This window comes from Leucoraja erinacea, chromosome 16 (assembly GCF_028641065.1).
Source record: "Leucoraja erinacea ecotype New England chromosome 16, Leri_hhj_1, whole genome shotgun sequence".
In the NCBI taxonomy this organism is placed as follows: domain Eukaryota; kingdom Metazoa; phylum Chordata; class Chondrichthyes; order Rajiformes; family Rajidae; genus Leucoraja; species Leucoraja erinaceus.
In genome coordinates this window covers 18236046-18256421 of record NC_073392.1, presented here as the reverse complement: position 1 = coordinate 18256421, position 20376 = coordinate 18236046, and the positions used below count along the sequence as shown (strand labels likewise).

Genomic DNA, 20376 nt, shown 5'->3' with positions numbered 1-20376 from the left:
CAGGATTGTTGAACAAAGGCACTGAACAATGAAATGTATTGTGCCAAAAATCAGTTACATTGTTTCTGTTATTTTTCAAGTGCCATTGAAATGTTTCTGCATGATAGGGCGTTGTGTGTCTTCAAGAGGTTACAGATTACTCTGCCCTTAGAAAGTTTGTTAATCCTTTTGCTTTGAATGAAAATGACAGGAGCAGTTAGAGGTGTGTGTTCCTGTACACATGGTTTTTAAATGGGCCGCCATTGCATTATTCTGCATTGTTTTAATGAGTATCTTACATAAGACAATAATTCTTTGCATTGTCTAAATACAAAGGACCCCAAGAACTTGAATGTTGTTGCAACTTGTCATCTTGTACATGTGGTCTGTGTATTTTATCCAAATAGATTGTGGAGGGAGGATTGATACAAAAGGGTGTATGATTTCTCTTCTATCAGACATGCTCTTACTATTTCATAAAGATTTAACAAGACTACACCAAATAATGAAAGGCCTGGAGAGAGTGGATGTGGAGAGGATGTTTCCACTAGTGAGAGAGTCTAGAACCAGAGGCCATAATCTCAGAATAAAAGGACATACCTTTAGAAAAAAAATGAGGAGGAATTTCTTTAGTCAGAGGGTGGAGAATCTGTGGAATTCATTGCCACAGAAGGCTGTGGAGGCCAATTCAATGGATATTTGTAAGGCAGAGATTGATAGATTCTTGATTAGTATGAGTGTCAGGCGTTATGGGGAGATGGCAGGAAAATGGCGTTGAGACGGAAGGATAGATCAGCCATGATTGAATGGCGGAGTAGACTTGATGGGCCGAATGGCCTAATTTTGGTCCAATCACTTAAGAGCTTATCAACTTTGGTTACGGTTTGCAAATTTGTCACAAGATTCTTGACTCAAAGATGCAGCAGGGTGAAACTTGGGTGGTGGTGATGAATGGGGAATATCCCAATGTGGCCAAAAGTTGGATCCACCTAGTTTTCACACACAACATGTGGCTGTCACCTGACATGTGCTACACCTCCAAGATGTTCACTGGAATTGTGCTTGCACACTGAGTGAAGTAGTCAGCGTCGGAGCTACTCTGCAACACTCTTATAGAGCATAGGTGGAGTTACTTTCCATTGGCGGTTACACAAAATTTGATCCACAGGGTGTTTCAATGTCACCTAAAGTTATGTACACAGCAAAAGCACAAAATACTTTCATATTTGCTTCCTCTGTGCCATGGAGGGTGTTGACATTGCTGAAACCAGTTTCCAGCGCTCTGCAAAGACTGCCAGCAATCTGGTTACTCCAGTTATAATACATGATGGGAGGTCATTTTGTTCTCTGTTCCAACGTACCCCAAGCAGGGTATTTCTCTTGTTGAAAAACGCTGCTCTCATTGAGTGTCACACTTTGGCTAGGGTCATAGTGCAGTGGTTACATAACCATATTTGGCTAAGGTCATAGTGCAGTGGTTGCATAACCATATTTGTAGCCCAAAGGCTCGCACTAACAATCCAGGCGGGCAGGTTCAAACCCTACTATGGCAGCTTTGGAATGTAAATTCAGCTAATAATTTGGAATTTAAAAAATGACTAGTCATAGGAGAAATTGCCTGCTTGTCCCAGAAACACAGCTAGTTCACAAGTCAGAAGTTTGCATGATTCAAGGCTCGCTATTAGAACTTCTTGAGTCTTTACTGCCCTCAGAATTGGTCGCGAAACCCTAACCACTGCACTGAAACTGTAAAAGGGTAAAACTGCCCTTCTGACTGAAGATCGACACAAAATACTGGAGTAACTCAGTGGGACAGAAGGAATAGGTGACATTTTGGGTTGAGACCATTACTCAGACTGAAGAAGGGTCCTGACCCGAAACGTCACCTATCCATGTACTCCAGGTATGCTGCTTGACTTGCTTGACCAGCATTTTTTGTCTTTCCACGGTAAACCAGCATCTACAGTTCATTGTTTCTGCATGGCAAGGATTTCCTGGCACAAGCCCCCCCTAAGGCACATAAGGTCACCCTGGTTTAAAAACAGGAAGCTGCAAGAAACTTAGGCCCAGCACAGGTTGGGTGAGGAAGTGACAATTTGCAATGTTCATTTTGCTTTAAGATAAGCAAGGCGAGGCAAGCCACTAAAAATGAGCAAGTTCGTCATGATCAGTATTTTATATTATTTGTTAATAGGTGTTTAATCAGGTGAATTAGACAAATCCAGTCATTGTTCGTTGTGTTTGCTTGCTTTCTTTAAAAGTAAACAGCTTTAGAATTTATATCTAGTCTAGCCTTGCTGATTATTTCCTTGGTCAGCTTACGAACAGGACAGAAAAAACATTGGGGTAGGATTTTGTTACAGCATGCACTGAAGGCAATCTGCCAATTTAATTCAATGGAATCAAATTTTGGAAATGGGTAATTAGAGCACATGTGCTACCTTGTTACGTGTTTAGCTCATGCAATAGCTGAGTAATTTCCATCTTATTGTATTCTGTCAAAGGTGTAAAGATGTTGCAATACTCAAGTTACTTGGTGATCTTAGTAGGTATGCAGCAGTGTGAGTCAGTCTTCCCAAGTAAGAGACCATTTTTCGCCACTCTAAGTAAACTAAATTTAATTTTGATCTCTCGATCGAAAAGTACATCATGAAATTAAATGTTCTAATGCGTACAATTAAAGTTGATTATCACCAAAGAGGACCTGCCAAACTCCAGACTAGGAGGCCTGGAGAGCTCACATGTGGGATGTTGTGCAGTCTGATCTTGATATCCAGGGAAGGATATACTTGGATGGGAGCACAGCAAAGTTCGTCACATTGACTCCTGAAATGGCAGGTTTATTGTGTGATGGAGCGATTAGTACAGGCATCGGGGATTATGGGGAGAAGGCAGGAGAATGGGGTTAGGAGGGAAAGATAGATCAGCCATGATTGAATGGCGGAGTAGACTTGATGGGCTGAATGGCCTAATTCTGCTCCTATCACATGAACTTTATTCACAGTAAAAACAGAGGAGAAATACTAATTGGGGACGTTGTCTATCTCCTTGCGGCTCCACATAGAGATGCCTACTTTGGTTTCTAAGGGCCCTATTATCTCTAGCCCTATTCTATCTCTAGTTACCCTTTTTTCCCTTAATGTACCTATAAAATCTCTTTGAATTTTTCTTAATATTATCTGCCAGAGCTATCTCCTGCCCCCTTTATTGCCCTTCTGATTTCCTTCTTAGGCATGCTCCGCAGTTCCTGAAAATTGTCCAGGGATAAACTTTATTCCAGCTGCCTATACCTGTCCCATGCCTCCTTTTTCCTGACCAGAGTCTCAATTTCTCTCATCATCCAAGCTTCCTCACTCCCATCTCTTCTGGTGTATCTTGTGATAATTTCATCTTGAATTGCATTACACCATTATCTACCCGTCCTGCATTTACCATATCCTTGCACAGTTTCAAGAAATAAATCCATGGCAGATCCCTTATCTCAGCAATATCTTATTTCCCTGCACTAACCCCATTCCCTCAAGTTCCCTTGAACTCTGCTTCCGTAGTTTAAACGGTTAATCCATGAGCAGAAGAACAAAAAATGCCACACTTACCTTGTTTTGTTTTGGCAAAGAAAGTGATACTGGAGGAGGTTTGGCTGATGTCACCAGTCACGATCTAACTTGCTAACTTTTCCAGGTAGTGTTTTGGAAAATGTGAGGCACTTGCACATCACCAGTCATCGAGGGAGTGTCGTTGCACTTCCTCTTTAGCAGTTACATTTCTAATTTTACTCTTCCTTCCATGACATTTTACAAAAAGCCGAGCAGGAATACTTGGAATCAGAAATCTAATTTGATTGTAAGTCCAATCATCTTCAACCATGCTGCCAGCAAACCTAGCATCTGTTGCCCATGTGTACATACCCCAGAAGCTGATTGTAATCTGCCTTCTACAGCTACAACCCATGAATGAATAGGATCCCATGTTACTGTTAAGCAGGGGGTTCCAGGACTTTGTGCTATTAATGATGGATAAGAAATAGGTTTTCAATTTAGTTGGTCTATGGGTTGGAGAGAAACTTGCGCGTAATGGGATTCCCTTTGTATCTGCTGCCCGCAGTCTTCCAGGAGGTAAGGTTGGTGGGTTTGAGATTATGAAATAAAGACAACTGCTGGAAACACTCAATGGGTCGCACAACAGCTGTAGAAAGAGAAACAGTTAACGTTTCATGCCAAAGAGCCTACATCAGAATTGAATAATATTTCATTATTTGAACCATATGGCATGACAGAACATGCTGTTCAAGTAATGAAACCATATTCAATGGGACATGTTCAATTGGACCATTGAGTGGACAGATGGTCCTCTCAATGGTCCATTCATTAAGTCTCCATACCAAAATTCATTACAACCTCCGATATCTCCTTCTGTTTCAGGAACGGAACCTGGACTGGTTTCCACGTATGCGGGCCATGTCACTTGTTAGCAGTGACGCAGAGGGGGAGCAAAACGAGCTGAGGAGCCTACAGGAGAAGCTGGAGTCTACGATGAAGCTGGTTACTAATTTATCTGGCCAACTGTCAGAGCTCAAGGAGCAGGTAAACAGTGGTGTCTCATGTTTCTCTGTGTCAACTAGCGACAAGAATTGTTGATACAAATAACTAAGAGGTCGGCACAGTGGCGCAGCGGTAGAGTTGCTGCCTTACAGCTCCAGAGACCCGGGTTTGATCCTGTACCGGCACTGTTTTGGGTCTATAATCTGTGGTTACTGACCTTCTGGCTTTTGATCAGTTAGTCTTATCATTTTAAAAATCTCAATTAAATCTCCTCTTAACTTTCTCTGCTCTAAGTTCCCAGGTGTCTGCATAACACACAATGGTGGCACAGCTGGTAGAGCTGCTGTCTCACACACTAATCTGAGATGGAATTCTTGAGTGAATCATGGGAGCAAACATCTGACCCAATGTGTTCACGTGTATGAACCCAATCTCACCTTCCAGCAGTAGTTTCATACGCTTGTAATTCATGGATTAGCATAAACACATCCAAATAGATTTTTCAATATAGAATTATAACTATAGCTGTTCGAAAGGAGGACCCTTTGGGAGATGTATCAAGGACCTGAAGAGATTTCTTGCAATGGAACAGTAATCAAGGGCCACAGAATAGACACAAAAAGCTGGAGTAACTCAGCAGGACAGGCAGCATCCCTGGAGAGAAGGAATGGGTGACGTTTCGGGTCAAGACCCTTCATGTGCCAATTAAGACTGAATATTAATTTCTAAACGAGATTCTCAATGGTCCTGCAGCAAAGTGTTTGAAGGGGCTTTTGTGCTCTGGTCAAATTCATCTAAGGCATTTCACCTGAAGAGTACAATTTGCAATCACCTGACCATGACTTGCACTGTTGCAGAAGTATTTAGTGCATGTTAAATTCCTCTAGGATAAAGTTCAGCTTTGGCACTTGAGTGCAGACTATTATGTGCATCATTTGACCCACAAAGGCTAATAAGTGTTGATTAACTTTCTCATTTGGTGAGGCATGGACATATTGAAAGATTAAACTGATAAGTGTAATGCAAGGAATCAGTCACCTACTACAGAAGCTCCTTCACCTTTTCTTTTGTAACTACGATTGACAAATTGCCTTTTATCTAAAAGTGCATCCAAGTCAAGACAAGAGAGTTTATTGTCACGTGTCCCTGATAGGACAATGAAATTCTTGCTTTGCTTCAGCACAACAGAACACAGTAGGCCGATAACACTTTTGACTTGATTATAGAGATAGCACAGGAATCTAGTTTAGAACATGTGGAAAACATGACAATAAGATGAGAAATGTGTACTTGCTCTGGTTACCTGCTTGGGATAGTCAAATGTACCTCATTTATGTCAATGTTGCTAGTCACTTTGTGTTAATGGGATGAGCATCTTTGATATATATATATAGATATAAAAATCAACAAAGACAATGAGGAGAGCTCCTCCAGCAATTTTGTTCCACACTGGATCTTTCACATCCTCCCATGCAGGTGGTTGAGGTCTGGGTATTTCCAATCTGAAAAATAATGCCTCTAATAATACAGCACTGTCCTAACGTCTTAGCCTTGTGGTATGTTGAATTAATGACTTTCGGAAACAGGTGAGTATGTTAACTGTGAGCAAAACTGATATCCAGCTAAAGAGGGCTTAATGTGTTTCCCCATCAAATACACGCCAAGGACAACAGAAACTTTGCTGACAGAAAATACAATCAATTAAAAATATACAACCCTAAGGCTGGCAATCCAAAATAAAAACAGACAACGCTGGAATCACTCAGCAGGTCAGGCAAAAGTTCTGATGAAGATATCCCAGACTTGAAACATTAACTCTTTCTCTTTCCACACATGCCACCTAACCTGCAGAGTGTTCCTTGCATTATCTGTTCCTGTTTCAGTTTTCCAGCATCAACTTTTTCTTGATTTTTTTATTAAACACTGAGGTTTGCTTTGTTATCAGTGCTAATTATTCACTCCAACTGCACCAGTGTTTCTAATTTGGTGAGTTCACTTTCATTTAAGTGATTTCTATTGCAGTAACTTTCTGTTCAGTTTCCAGGGTTTTTCTAAATATGCAAATCCATTTGAGAGGAAAAGGGAAGTATCTTCAAATTGGCAGTCTTCACGGTGCTGGCAATGGTTTTGTGCATGTTCTCACCTGCCACATAATCTAGACAGGATCAAGATGTTGTACCTCATGTGATACGTTAACTGCGACAGGACCTACAGATCGGTTCCCTATATTTACCACCCAGACATACTTCCCTAAAAGTAATTTTACTCTCAATGCACTGTCTACTGTTAACTCTTTGGATTCCTCCTTCTGCCTTTTAAACCAAGCACTAAAAATGCAACATCGCTTTCTTACAAAGAAGAGGAAATGATTTCGAAAATTCTAAGCACTTACTTGGAAAAGAAAATGTTTGTTGAGAATTTGTTATGATAGAGAAACTCCCTAAATGATTTATATTACAAAAGATATCTCCAGCGATCCACGCAATGCCGTCCCTCCCCAGACTCAATATTGATAAAAAATAATTGTTGTGGATTTTGTAGGTTAGGCACTTTATCGTTGCTGAGTACATTGGGAAAGTTATGTTCAATTTGTGATATCAATTGCTCTGTTATTTAAAAAAAATATTTAATCGTTTTATTCAATTTGTTACTATCCAATGGGTCGGAGGCAATATTGAAGAAAGTGATATAGATGGATGTTGACACAAGAAATTGCTGATGCTGGTTTGCAAAAAAGGACACAAAGTGCTGGAGTAACTCAGCTGGTCAGACATCATCTCTGCAGGACATAGATAGGTGACGTTTCAGGTTGGGACCCTTCTTCAGCCTGATTGTAGAAGGGGGAAGAAAGCAGGAAGAGAGATGGGGGCAGGACAAAACCTGGCAAGTGATAGGTGGATACAGGTGAGGTGGGTTTGATTCGCAGATGAAACTGAGATTAGGGCTCTGAGATTAGGAGAGAAACGTGACACCAGAGGAAGAGATACAGGTGGAAAGGGGGTAGGGGAAGGGGGCAGGTTAGTAGGGAAAATGGCTGCGTATTCTGGTGGAGCACAGGGAAAAGTAGGGAAAAAGAATGGGGGGGGGGGGGGGGGGGTCCGTTGGAAAGGTGGTTTGTTAGCTAAAATTGTTCATAATAGTAGTGGGTTGTAAGCTACCCAAGCGGATTAGTGGATTGATGGACGTCTGAGGCACTGCAAGGGAATTTGACAATTGCGAACCAGACTGGATAACCTATGGTTGGAGAGCTGTGTTGAAGGTCATGTAAGATAAGGAGGGAAAGACCTATCTGTGAATTCAGAATTCAGAACTTGTAGACAAGAGTCCACATTCATAGAACATCCTTCTGGATCTGGGGGAAGCCCAAACCAAAGGGACAGCCCTTCCTACATTAGATTATCAAGAAGGACTTTGAAGCAAGAATAAGGGGGAGCTTTTCCTGAATTTATCAGCAAAGTGAAGGTTAAAGAGGTGAAACAGGATGAATAGAACTGTTAAAATAGAATCACAGCCCAGTGGTATGAATATTAATTTCTCTATCCCTCCCCCACCCAAGTCGCACTAGCTTCTTGTTTTCACCCAACAAACAGCTAACAATGGCCTGTTTCCTTTACCATCGTTTCTTTTTTGCATATCTTTCATTTATTGTTCTTTACCTCTCTACATCATTGCCTATAACTCGTTTCCCTTATCCCTAACCAGTCTGAGGAAGGGTCTTGACCTGAAACATCACCCTTTCCTTCTCTGCCTGTCCTGCCGAGTTACTCCAGCTTTTTGTGTCTATCTTCAGTTTAATCCAGCATCTGCAGCTCCTTCCTGCACAATATAAGTATCGTATTCGCTGAAGAATGAATGTGCTCTGCAAGGATGGGAGGGGGTGGGAAGGATGTACAGGAGAAGAATAGTGGATATTGTGCATAGGGGTGGTAGCCTGGGCTATAGCCAGACACATAGGCCAAAATTACTAGGGAGGCCTGTACTGAAAAGTGTGATGAATGTGTTGGCTTCAAGATGGCTAAACAGCCAAATGCACTGTCGAAACTGGCTGTTCCTATATGCTGAAAGAAAAGTAGATAAAGTATGCTTAAGCCTTTTTTTAAAATATATTTTTCCAAGGACATTGCAGTAATCTACAGGCTGCAATGAATATTTTAAGGCAGAGATTGACATTCTTGATTAGTAAAGATGTCAGGGGGTGTGGGGAGAAGGCACAGAGAGTTGTGAGTCTGTGGAATTCTCTGCCTCAGAGGGCGGTGGAGGCTGGTTCTCTGGATACTTTCAGGAGAGAGCTTGATAGGGCTCTTAAAGATAGCAGAGTCGGGGGATATGTGAAGAAGGCATGAACGGGGTACTGATTATGGATGATCAGCCATGATCACATTGAATGGCGGTGTTAGCTCGAAGGGCCGAATAGCCTTCTTCTTCTTTCGTGTGGCGTGCACAGCCTAAAGTTGTAGGACAACTTGTTCTGTTTGATCTTCCGTTTGTGCACGTCGAGTTGATTGCATTAGTCGAAACAAGGCAGACCGCGTGAAGGTTGCAATCTTCCACCCCGCCGAATAGCCTACTCCTGCACCTATTGTCTATTGTCTATTATCTAGTATAGGGTTGAAGGGAAAGCTAGATCAGGCATGATTGAATGGGCCGAATGGCCTAATTCTGATCCAAGACTTATGTACGTTAAAAGACCAAGGGCCTAATCGTTGACTTCATAAAGATAGGGAAAGGGAGACCATGTGACAGTTTTCATTGGTGGGTCAACTATGAAGTGAGTTAATAGTTCAAATTCTAGTTCGTTAACATGGCTAGTGACCTGTAAACCTTGAGTTTTCTTGAAGATCAAAGACAAATAGATTAATTCTTCTGGCAATCATCTTAATTTGCCTTTCATCAGATGAAACAAAGTACAGACTGGGCTGTGACTGATAGTTTTCAAAGGGTAGATGATATCTGAAATGTCCATTCCATATGAAATGCAGGTTAATTGACAAACCATTTTTTAATGTCAGAGATGAGGTCAATAGACCCTAATTTTTTTTTTAACTAATTAAATTCACCAAGTGCTTTATCTAGAATTGCCATGTGATTTCAGGTGACTAAATTGGAATAAAAATATATTTTGAGATCAAAAGGTGAAATGCCATTAACAACCTCAGATTTTAACCGAAACCTCAGATATTGCAGAACCGCCGGCATGATTTTTTTTTCCTTTCCTCTTTTCCTCTTCAAAAAAAATAAAACCACTATTGACATGAACTAAAGGTGCCACAATGTCATGGAGCAGGTGCACAGGACTTTGGTTTCCTCCTACGATGGAATAAGAGTTCCTGCTACATTTCGCACGAGGCGGGTTTACTGGAACTGTGGACCAGACTGCGTTCACTTTCCAGTGACAGTGAAGAAAGAGAGAAATCTTTTCTCCGTGCCTTAAAATGTTTGAGAAAACGAACAAGTTCTATTCATTTCATTTGTTTTGCATTTAGTCACCGTTTCCGATGATCTGACCGTAGCAATCTTGGAAACCTTGTCTTTTTTTAACCCGCTTCCTCCAAAGATGGTAATGTACACCTGTATGACGCAGCAAGGGAAGTGAGAGAGCTTAACCTGGAACCGTATATCTAATCTGACACACAAACTCATATACACTGTTACTCTAAACCGTATGTTTAGCAAGTGACTTTAAACTTTCCATGGCTGAAGCAAACCTCATTGTTTGATGGATACTGATTGCTATTGATCAATATCGGTATGCAATTTACTTTATAGCAGAATAAGATATATAAAACCCACAAACGATGTGAAGGATGTATTTCAGAAGTTGGAAGAGGACCCCTTTTGCAAAGAAATGTTAAGTTCTTGCGGTGGGTAGGAAAATTCTATTCATCTTAATAAATAAGATCAAAGACAACTGATAGCAAAATCAAAAATCAAAAAATGAGGAGGAATAGAAGTGTTTAAATAGCTTTTGTAATCAGTAGAATGACTTGCAAAATGGAGAGCCCATTTTGTTTGGTTAGGTTTTCAGTAGACTGCAATCTGGTCTGTTAGACGTTGAAGGAATTTGTAGTTGCTATGCTCATTGAGACAACAGATCAACTGTGATTTGATGCAGGGGGAAGATTGGGCAGGAGATCCTCGGTTTCATGTTACACGTTCAAGGCTCGAATTTACTGTAAATGCCATTTATTTTCAGTTTTTGCAGGTTAAGGAATGAGTCATCCACCGTTAAGTTTGTTTCTGAATCACCGTTACATACAAGATACATTTTATTTATGAATGTACATTTTGCCACAGATTTTACAGTTTGAGCTGCCATCAGCTTAGAAAGAATAGCTTTGAGGGTGGGAAATCACAAAATGGCAACAAAGTCCATCTCAACAGGAAGGAGAATTAGGCCATTTTGGCCCTCTAATTGAAATACAATTCAATAAGATCACAGTTAATCCCACTCTCCAGTAGTAACTCCATATTCCTTTATTTCTACAATAGGCAATACCTGTCTTTCTGTTTTGAACATTGACAGTGATTGTACCTCCATAGTCCACTTTGACAGAGAATAACAGTATTCACTATCCCTTGGATGACATAATTTGTCCACGCATCCATCCTGAATGTCTGGCTGAGAGTTTCTGAGAATGCTCCCCCAGTTCTAGATTATCTTGCCAGGAAAACATCCTCTCCGCATCTACCCTGCCAAACTCCAAGAATTTTACATGTTTCATTCAGTGAGATCACATCGAATTTTTCTAAACTCATTTTGCTTAATCTCTCCTGACATTACATATCCACCATCCCAATAATCGATCAGGTAAACATCTGTGGCACTCCATGTCACAAGTATATCCTTAAGCATGGAGGTTCTGACCTGTGCAAAATTTTCCAGACACAGACACATCAGGGACCAATATAATTAGAGCAAGCTATCTCTACTTTAATATACAAACCCTCTTGCAGTAAAGGTTAATGTACACCCTGATAGGACACACGTATGAAGACCAAAAGTTTTCAATCTCTGACCATTTGAAGCCATTATAACTTTTTCCACATTATAACCTCTATATCACCACAAAGCTTCTCTGTATTCTCCTCACATTCCACGGTGTCACTGAGTCCTATATTATCAACCAAATTTGTTTGCCAGAATATATTATGTTTGACTCTTGGTGACTTACTATGGTGTGAAACTGTTGTCCTAAGTGGCCATATTCAAACCATGATTTGGATTATGCCTGTCCTGCCAAATTTTGCGTGAAAGGGGTGAAAAGTGGAGATAGTCAGAATGAAACGGAGAAAGGTTTCCATCCTCATCCCTCATTGTGGTATCTGTACAACATAACTTTCACCTGTTCATTTTTTTGAAAAAGTAGAGAAAGAATGAGGGTGGGAAAATAATTTGAAGATGAAAAAAAAAAACTTCGAAGTAGTAGGCTATCACATAATTTAATCTTAAATGAAAAGCCAATTATTTAATAGGACTGCAGTGTTGCTTCCATGAAACCTGCCTTGAAGTAAAAGGAACAACTCACCTGAAGTGAAAATCAACTGCTAGAAATACTCAGCGGACCACGTTTCACCTGTGCAGAGGGAAACAGTTTAATGTTTCAGGTTGATTTATATCATTAACCTGAAATGTTAACTCTGTTTCTATCTTAATGCTGTCTGCTTTGCTGAGTACTTCCAGCACTTGGTTTTCACTTCAGATATGTAACATCTGCAATATCCTGATTTTCAGCATCTGACTAGAATTTCTTTCAGCAGATAAAGGTGGATGATACTCTCCACTTGTTTGAATGAATTTGTATTAGACTTGGTGTGTCTGGTTTGATCCCCAGCTCAAATGTCATGGATTTGAGTTTTAATTTATGATTTTTTTCAGCACGTTTTCAAAGTTTTCTCCCTTTAAAAATCCTCTGCTCCCCAACATACCAGTAAGGAAATTGGAAAGGCTTAAAATGCTGATAGTCTAGATGTGGTCAAAGATACACATGGGCAAGAGAGGGTTCAGATCAGATTCACCAGGATATTGCTTGAGATAGAACATTTCAGCTATGAGGAGAGGTACAATAGGGCTGAGTTTGTTTTACTTGGAGTGGAGAACTGACAGAGGTTTTCCAAATTATGAAAGGCATAAATGGGGTCGATTTTGAGAAGCCTCTCGCTGTGTCAGAGACGTTCTAACACCAGCAGCAAAGGTTTCGGTTGAGGTGGAAGAGGGTTAGAGGGGATGTGAGGAAATTGTTCCTTACCCAGAAGGTGTGTGCACTCTGGTACACACTTCCAGAGAAGGTGGTGGCGGCAGGGACTCTCACAATATTTAAGAAGTTCCTGGATGACGAGTTAAATTACTGAGGTATAGAAGGTTGCAGACATAGTAAACGGGATTAGGACAGATGGACACGATGCAGGACATGGATTGTTTCCATGTTGTGTGAGTCTATGACTGTATGCCTCACACTGTTCCCGAAGTGCAAAAAATGATTGTTGTTGCTTAAGGATGTCTCGAAGCAGATGCTCATCCAGCTGTTTCCACTTGTGCATGTTCAGGAGTTAGGCTAATTGGATGAATTTCTCTATAGCTCCAATCATTCTCAGCTCCTTCAATTATGTAGCCCATTCCATCAATACTGAAGAGCTGTATAATAGGATTCCCTGTTGGGAAAGAAAAACAAGTTTCACTATATGCAGGTTGGATAGATGATGGCATGACTTGTTCCACAGCAAAATGATACCAAGTGATAGTAGCATTTCAGTCATCTGTTGCAATGACTGATAGACCAGGGAGTTATCATCAGAAGCCCTTCATCTTGAACAAAAGCCTTATTCAATGATTATTAAATACCTCATAGTTTGCTTGGGTTGCTTACAACCCAGCGGTATGAACATTGAACTCTCTAATTGTAGGTACCTTCTAAATAAACCTCTGTCCTCCACCCCCACTTCCCTACCTTCCTCCCCTAGAAGTCAGTTAACCAGTTACACAGTTCACAACTGTGTACAACTGTGATCCTCTGGGGATCACACCATCTCTCGCCAACAGTCGGCTTATCAGGGAACCTCCTTGCTTGAGGTTCTGTTTTCAGCCTCAATTGGTCCTTTTTTTTCTCGCATCCAGTTTCTTCAGCATTTTGTGTCTATCTTTGATTTTAAACCAGTATCTGAAGTTCTTTCCTACACATCATTTGTATGCCTGACACCAGATTCCCATAATGGCCATTCTATTCCATGCTCTGTGCCGAAAGACATAAGCAGGTGGACAGAAGAAAATAATCAAGAATCTGCTCAAGGCCTTCCTGAAGAATCTAGCACACCTGTTCCTCTATCAGGGACCAGCTTCCTCATCCACGGAAGTGTCTATGGTATTGGCGTCATCAGGTGGTATTGGAAACCAGAACTCAGAGAGTGGAAGCAACTTATCCTCAATCTCAAGGGGCAGGCGAAGAAGATCTAAGATCTTTGATGGGTTCTGACAGCATAGTTGTCAAGGCCAACACCACAGTGCTAATTAGCTTTAAAAAAGACACTTCTTAAAGGACCATTGACAAACCACTTTTCTCATTGTTATTATTGTGAACCTGGGCAAATTGTTGCTGGGATCCATTCTGGTATAGCCAACCAAGATTGGCTTCATTCAGGGACTTCTTCATTGTCTATCCATAGACATGCCAAATGTGACAACAAGCAAAAAGATACCAGTAATTATTATGATGAGCAGACTATTCTCTGGTCCCTTCCAGGATTGGTCTGCCCTGTTATGTTTCAGAACCCAAGTGAATGCAGGCTTAACCAATGTCGTATATTCTGTAAGGCAAAGAATTGGTCTTTCAAAATTGGATTGTTTGCAGGATTTGACCAAGTGCTTGTAGCTATCACGTAGAAAATATTTAAAAAATAAAAATAATGTGCATTAGAATGTTCTGAGATCATGAAAAAAAGGTGATGTATGAATCGGTGTCAATTTGTTTTTATTTCTGAATACCTTTTTGAAAAGAAAACTTCTAACTTCTCATACCCTGGATATAGCAGAGACCATTGCCACAAGCTGGCTTCCAACAATTTGGCTGCCAGTACATTTGAGGTGATGGAATGGATAACAACCTAAGGTTCCCAATTTGGCAATTGTTAGCATTGCAGAATTTCCAGGTTCCACTTTCAGACCAAACTTTCTGCACTTTCTTGAGATTTATGGAGACAGCCCTGAGATTTTGGGAAACCCTAGCAAAAGTCTGTTTAAAGTCAAGGCTAGTTTCAAAGACATGTCACGTTAGCTAGCTCTGTGTGGTAGATCTTATCGAAGGAAGCAGAGTTCCTTTTGACGGGGTGAATCAGCTATGCCACGGTTTCAAAATATCACTGTGTTGAAACATTTGCTGCAGGCCTTGAACATTTGTTTTCGCCTTGAAATGTGAAGTAAAACATTTCAAATGCTCGAAGTTCTACATAGAAAGGTAGATTTTATGCAGAGAAATGAACTGGTTTGGCTGGACATCTTGGGAGAAGTGTTTTATGTGATTTGAGGGGTACGTTTTTTTTTAACAGTGATTGCTTTCTGGAATACACTGTCAGAAGATGCAATGAATTTGGATACAATCACTACATTTATGATATGTTTAGATAACAATTATAATCAGGAAGGTATGGAGAGTTACAGAACTCATGTGGACTAATGTCAGATGGGCAAAATGGTCAGCATGGATATTGTGGGTCAAAGATCCTGTTTCTATGTTGCATGATGATAATGTAAAACCTTGGTTTCTGTTTTCTCTTGCATCAACCACCTCCAATCTTAACACAAGTTTGCATTTTCACAACCCATGTTCAACTTGGCCGAAAGGAGTCTATTTATGTGGGTGTAGCTCTTCTTTGATAAAGGCCTGAGAATCTGAGACCAAATCTAATGCCTGAGAATGCACTACAAACAAGAGGATGAGAGTTGCAATCTGTCATGGGCCTTGAGATGCCTTTGGCAGCAAGAACATTGTTAGAAATTACTCTTCATCAATACAGCATATTTCATGATCTCATAGCATCTTTAGATTGTTTTCAAAAATGCTTCACTGTTATATCAAAACAGCAGCAGCCGATTATAGACAGCATGATCCCATTAAACTGCAGCATGTTAAGCACCAGAAACATCTGTTCCAATCATGTTTGCTGAGGGACATGTTTTGGGTCTGTGACTATTGTCCACCAGGTGGCCTCCCTCCACCCCTGCAGTTGAGTCTTTTATACCAAAAGATGAATCTGTATAAAGTATATCCCAAGTTGCTGTTTATCAGCTTGCAGATCTCCGAATCTGAAGGGGCTGTTAGTTTTATGGTGGTGATTGACAAATTCTTGATTAGTACAGGTGTCACGGGTTCTGGGGAGAAGGCAGGAGAATGGGGTTTAGAGGGAAAGATAGATTGACCATGATTGTATGGCGTAGTAGACTTGATGGACTAAATTACCTAATTCTGCTCCTATAACTTATGAACTAAGTTTGTTCAGGGCATGCATCAACTCTGGGGCATCCTTGTCAGATGGCATAGGAGGGATTATTACACCATATCTACATTGTTTACATATAAGGTAAACGCTTCCTTCTAGGAAGAGAAGTAGACCATATGGTCCCTCCAGCTTATTCCATCATTCAATTAGATCCCCCTCATCCCCTCAACTCCATTTTCCGACTTTGGTTCCTCAAGAAAACCTTGTCTAACAAAGCTGTTCCAGTTATGGAACATAATATGCTTGCGTGTCTGTGTCCATGCTGTGTTCAGGTCACATTCCAGAGATTTGAATATCTATATCTAAGCTGAGGTGTTGAGGGAGTGCTCCACTGCCACAGATGTCATGTGACACGAAAAAATTGTCTCTCCTCTCACATAGATACAAGATCCCACACCAGCATTTCAAAGTATGTAGGACTTGAGCCTGTGCCCTTGTCAATATTTTACTGTTATTAAACATTTACAATGCAGATTATTTGCTTATTATCACATGGCTATTTTTACAGCCTGCCTCGTATCAGTTAACTGAATCATTTCCTGCATTACTTTTGAAGTATAGTCACCAATGCCGTTCTTTGACTGGAAATTGCTGTGGGGCATCATGAAAGGGATATGAAATATTTTATTAAATGTAAATCCTTCCTTTTTTTCTTCTCATAACTGTTCTATTTTACACCCTGTGATCTTGATTACTTCACCAGATGTAATGGTTATTTGTATCCATCCATACCTTCAAAACCCCCCGTGTTGGGCAATGTACATATTTTAACTTTCACTCTTTAAAATGACAAAGAGTCTGGCTCAGAGTTTATTTATTGAAGGAACGTTCTAGCTTGTCGTGAAGTACCTGGAAACTAAAACTTGTTTGTACAATTAATGAGGACAATGCACCACATGCAGTACATTCCCTCTGACAGACTGCCAGGTAGTTCATTGACATTCTGGGCTTTCATGAGCATCGAGCTTCGAGGCAGTAAGTTTTCAAGAAAGCTCCTTCAACCTTCCAGTAATGTTAATGTGAAGGTTGAACAAATAAGAGAGAATTTGAGTTTAGTTATCACAACTAAAGATGTCATCTCCACTTCCAATCTCCACTAAAGTAGGTCCCATGTTTTGGTTACTCTATCTAATGCCCCTGTCCCACTTAGGACACCAGAACGGAAACCTCTGGCGACTTTGCGCCCCACCCAAGGTTTCTGTGCGGTTCCTGGAGGTTTTTGTCAGTCTTTCTACCTGCTTCAACTACCTGCAACCTCCGGGAACCACCTGCAACCTCCGGGAACCACACGGAAACCTTGGGTGGGGCGCAAAGTCTCCAGAGGTTTCCGTTCAGGTTTCCTAAGTGGGACAGGGGCATAACTGCACTCCAATTCCCAGCTTCCTGGCTACTTACGTTTCATTATTTTGGTCTTTTTACACACTGATTAGCAACACCCAAACCCATTCCTTTTAAAAGTCGTCGAAGCACTTGAAGATGGTGTAAATAATGATAATAGGGAAGACTATTTAATATTATGGCCCAAAGATAAACACCAAAATGCTGGAGTAACTCAGTGGGACAGGCATCATGTCTGGCGAGAAGAAATGGTGATGTTTCAGGTCGAGACCCTTCTTCAGACTGAGAGTCAGGGAAGAAGGAAACCAGAGATATGGAAGGATAAGGGGTGAAAACGACAGCTCAAAGCAGACTATGGTCAAGGATGTGTAGAATGGTTAATTGTTGGCTGAGGGGAAAGTGACAACGAGGCATCCAAATAGACATCAGCTTCTAAACGGAGACATTGATTCCCCTCTTTGACTCCCTGCTAATGTTGATACGTTGCATGAGTTATTTAAGTAATGAAGAAATTTTCCCATTAACAGACAGTCACTCAGGGATAGTATGCACAACTGCAGCTCCTCTCCCGCTGAAGTTCAGGATATGAATAAACCTATAGAATCCTTCAAAAATGTAAATTGCTGATTGCTTACGCATTATAATCAAGAAGCCGTGCTAGAGTGTGCATTTGCAAGAACATCTGCCTGTTTATTCACACTTGTGTAATGGATCACGCAAGACTTCATCAAAGCCTCTCCCTGTTTTCAGTGATCTGTTGAAGCGGACCGCCTACTAATATTGTCAGGAGGTTGATCCGCCAACATAAACTGTTATGAAATCATCTGACTCAAATCCTCTGAGTAGCTTTAATATGTTGTGTTTCTGAGAATAAAAATTTCTCAAGAGCTCTGATGGAACTTCAGTTGTGTAACGTGCGTGTGTGTGTGTGTGTGTATCTTCTTTTGTAGATGACTGAGCAAAGGAAACAAAAGCAACGTATTGGTCTCCTCGGGCACCCTCCACACATGAACATTAACCCACAGCAGCCGGCCTGAGGGAGACGCTGCCATTTTGGATTGGAATAGCTTGGCTCAGAACCTATCACCCGGCTACTGAACCAGTATAAATTTTTCAAAATGTTTACTTGTGTGCACCATAGGAAATAAAAGACAGATTTTAGTCTCTTGCTACTGTTACCTAGATTCCTAAGGAACTGTTTCCTGTCACACTCATCGGGATGTTCTGCTTCCATTGCTGCCAAAGATGGAATCATGGATGTTATTTAAAGTCTCCATTTGAAAGCAGGCTTCTCATTTTGGGGGAGGTGAGGGGGGAGGTGGGGGTCCAGTTTTATTCCAAGGGCCCATCGTTACAACTAAGGGGAGTTGTAAATGATGCACCCACTTTAAATTTAGGGCTGTAGGGTTGAAGAGAACGGGTTTTGATTTCCCACCCCTGCTAACTCCATTGTGGTTGCAAAGTAAAATAAAGCACATTTGAAGAACTGACTGTCAGGATAATGAGTACGGCAGAAGTTTTTGTATGTACAGAAAAAAAATAATTGTGTAACCAGTATTTAATGTCCTATTTTTGTAAGTTGATGTGCAATATGACTAATGAATATGCAAAATACTCAGTATAACTTTGCGTTGTAGATGAACACTGAAGTGTACTACCTGTGAAGAGCCACATTGTCTTTTGCTAAATGAATATACACTTGTTTATTTTCATTGAAGCTGAAAAAGGATGAATGGAAAACTTTTTGTATATTTGCTGCCTTAGTTGTTTTGTATAAGTACCTCAGTTTACAGATGGCAGACGAGTCAGTAACCAAGAGAGTAGTGTTAATGACGGAAAGTATACACAGAGCACTAATATTATACAAATTAAGTGTGATATGAGAGTTGTACAATGCATAAGAAAAGCTATTTAATAAATATATAATGCTGCTTTGGTGTGTGACTTTACTGCTAGTTAATTTTAATATCACAGTCGGTCATTTTGCCCCCAGCTTGTTCCACCATTCATTGAGATCACAGCTAATCTATAATTTTACTCCACATCCTCCTCCTTGTCCATTTCCTTTAATTATCAACAATCAAATACTTTGACTATATATATATTCAGAACTGAGAAGAGAAAGAATATCTTTAGATGTGGGTATTTTTGATGACTGTTCAGTTCACTCCACATCCCTCCTCCTTCAGTGTCCGATCGGCAGCGGCACAACAGTTCCTTTTAGCATCTTATAGCCTGTGGGAACAAGCAAGCATCCTGCTGGTTTTGCAGCTATATATACATCTTCCCAGAACAGGATGAGAATATGAATGCGATGGGTGGTAATCTTTGATGATGGAGATGGCTTGCTGAGACATCTCTTCCTGTGGGTATTTTTGGCGGTCTTCACAATCCTGTCTAGTTCCGTTCGTAGCCTTGCAGCTCCTCATTATGCCGTCATGTGCTCTCGATTGTCCCCCTATAAAAAGTCCGTAGGTGTGTGAAAACGTAGTCTTCGGAGAGGGTGTAGCGCTGCTGGGCTCCTTGACCAGTGCTGTGTTGGCCGTGGACGTTATCATCGGAATCTTAATCAAGCTGCTGACCCTTTCCACACAGCTCCATCGATGTGCAGTGGTGTATGGTGTTGTTTCCCTGCCCTCATGAAGTCAACCACCATCTCCCTAGTTTTTCCCACGTTGAGAATGAGGTTGTGGGATTTGCACCAACCTGTGAGCAGCTCCACCTCCATCCTGTACGCCGATTCATCAAGGAAAATAACAATCAGATTTTGGGATACTTGCAGTTGATAGGCTATTGGGATCAAGTAGCAAAATTGACCCATGACACAACATTGGCCAAGATAGTATTGAATGGTGGCGTAGGCTCAGAGGATCAGATGGCTTATTCCTGATTCTATTGTTTATGTGGTTAAACATCTTTCAATCTCAATTTTTTTTTAGATACAATTGGCCTCACATCAATTGCCATTTGTGAAAGAGAGTTCCTGAACTTTGACCATCTCTTTACATAAAGAACACTCCTTCTCCCCGGC

At 40.8% G+C, this 20376-nt stretch overlaps 1 protein-coding gene across 8 annotated transcripts in view; it reads left to right on the top strand.

The window, feature by feature from the left end:
- The window catches only part of itpr1b (inositol 1,4,5-trisphosphate receptor, type 1b), a 380201-nt gene extending 360931 nt beyond the window's left edge, over positions 1–19270 (top strand). For all 8 annotated transcript variants that reach the window (XM_055647745.1, XM_055647746.1, XM_055647740.1 and 5 more), the window contains 2 exons: positions 4401–4562; positions 18296–19270. In XM_055647745.1, coding sequence (XP_055503720.1) covers positions 4401–4562; positions 18296–18382 — 249 coding nt within the window. In that variant the 3' untranslated portion in view covers positions 18383–19270. The remainder of the gene's footprint in view (positions 1–4400; positions 4563–18295) is intronic.
- Positions 19271–20376: the final 1106 nt, after the last annotated feature.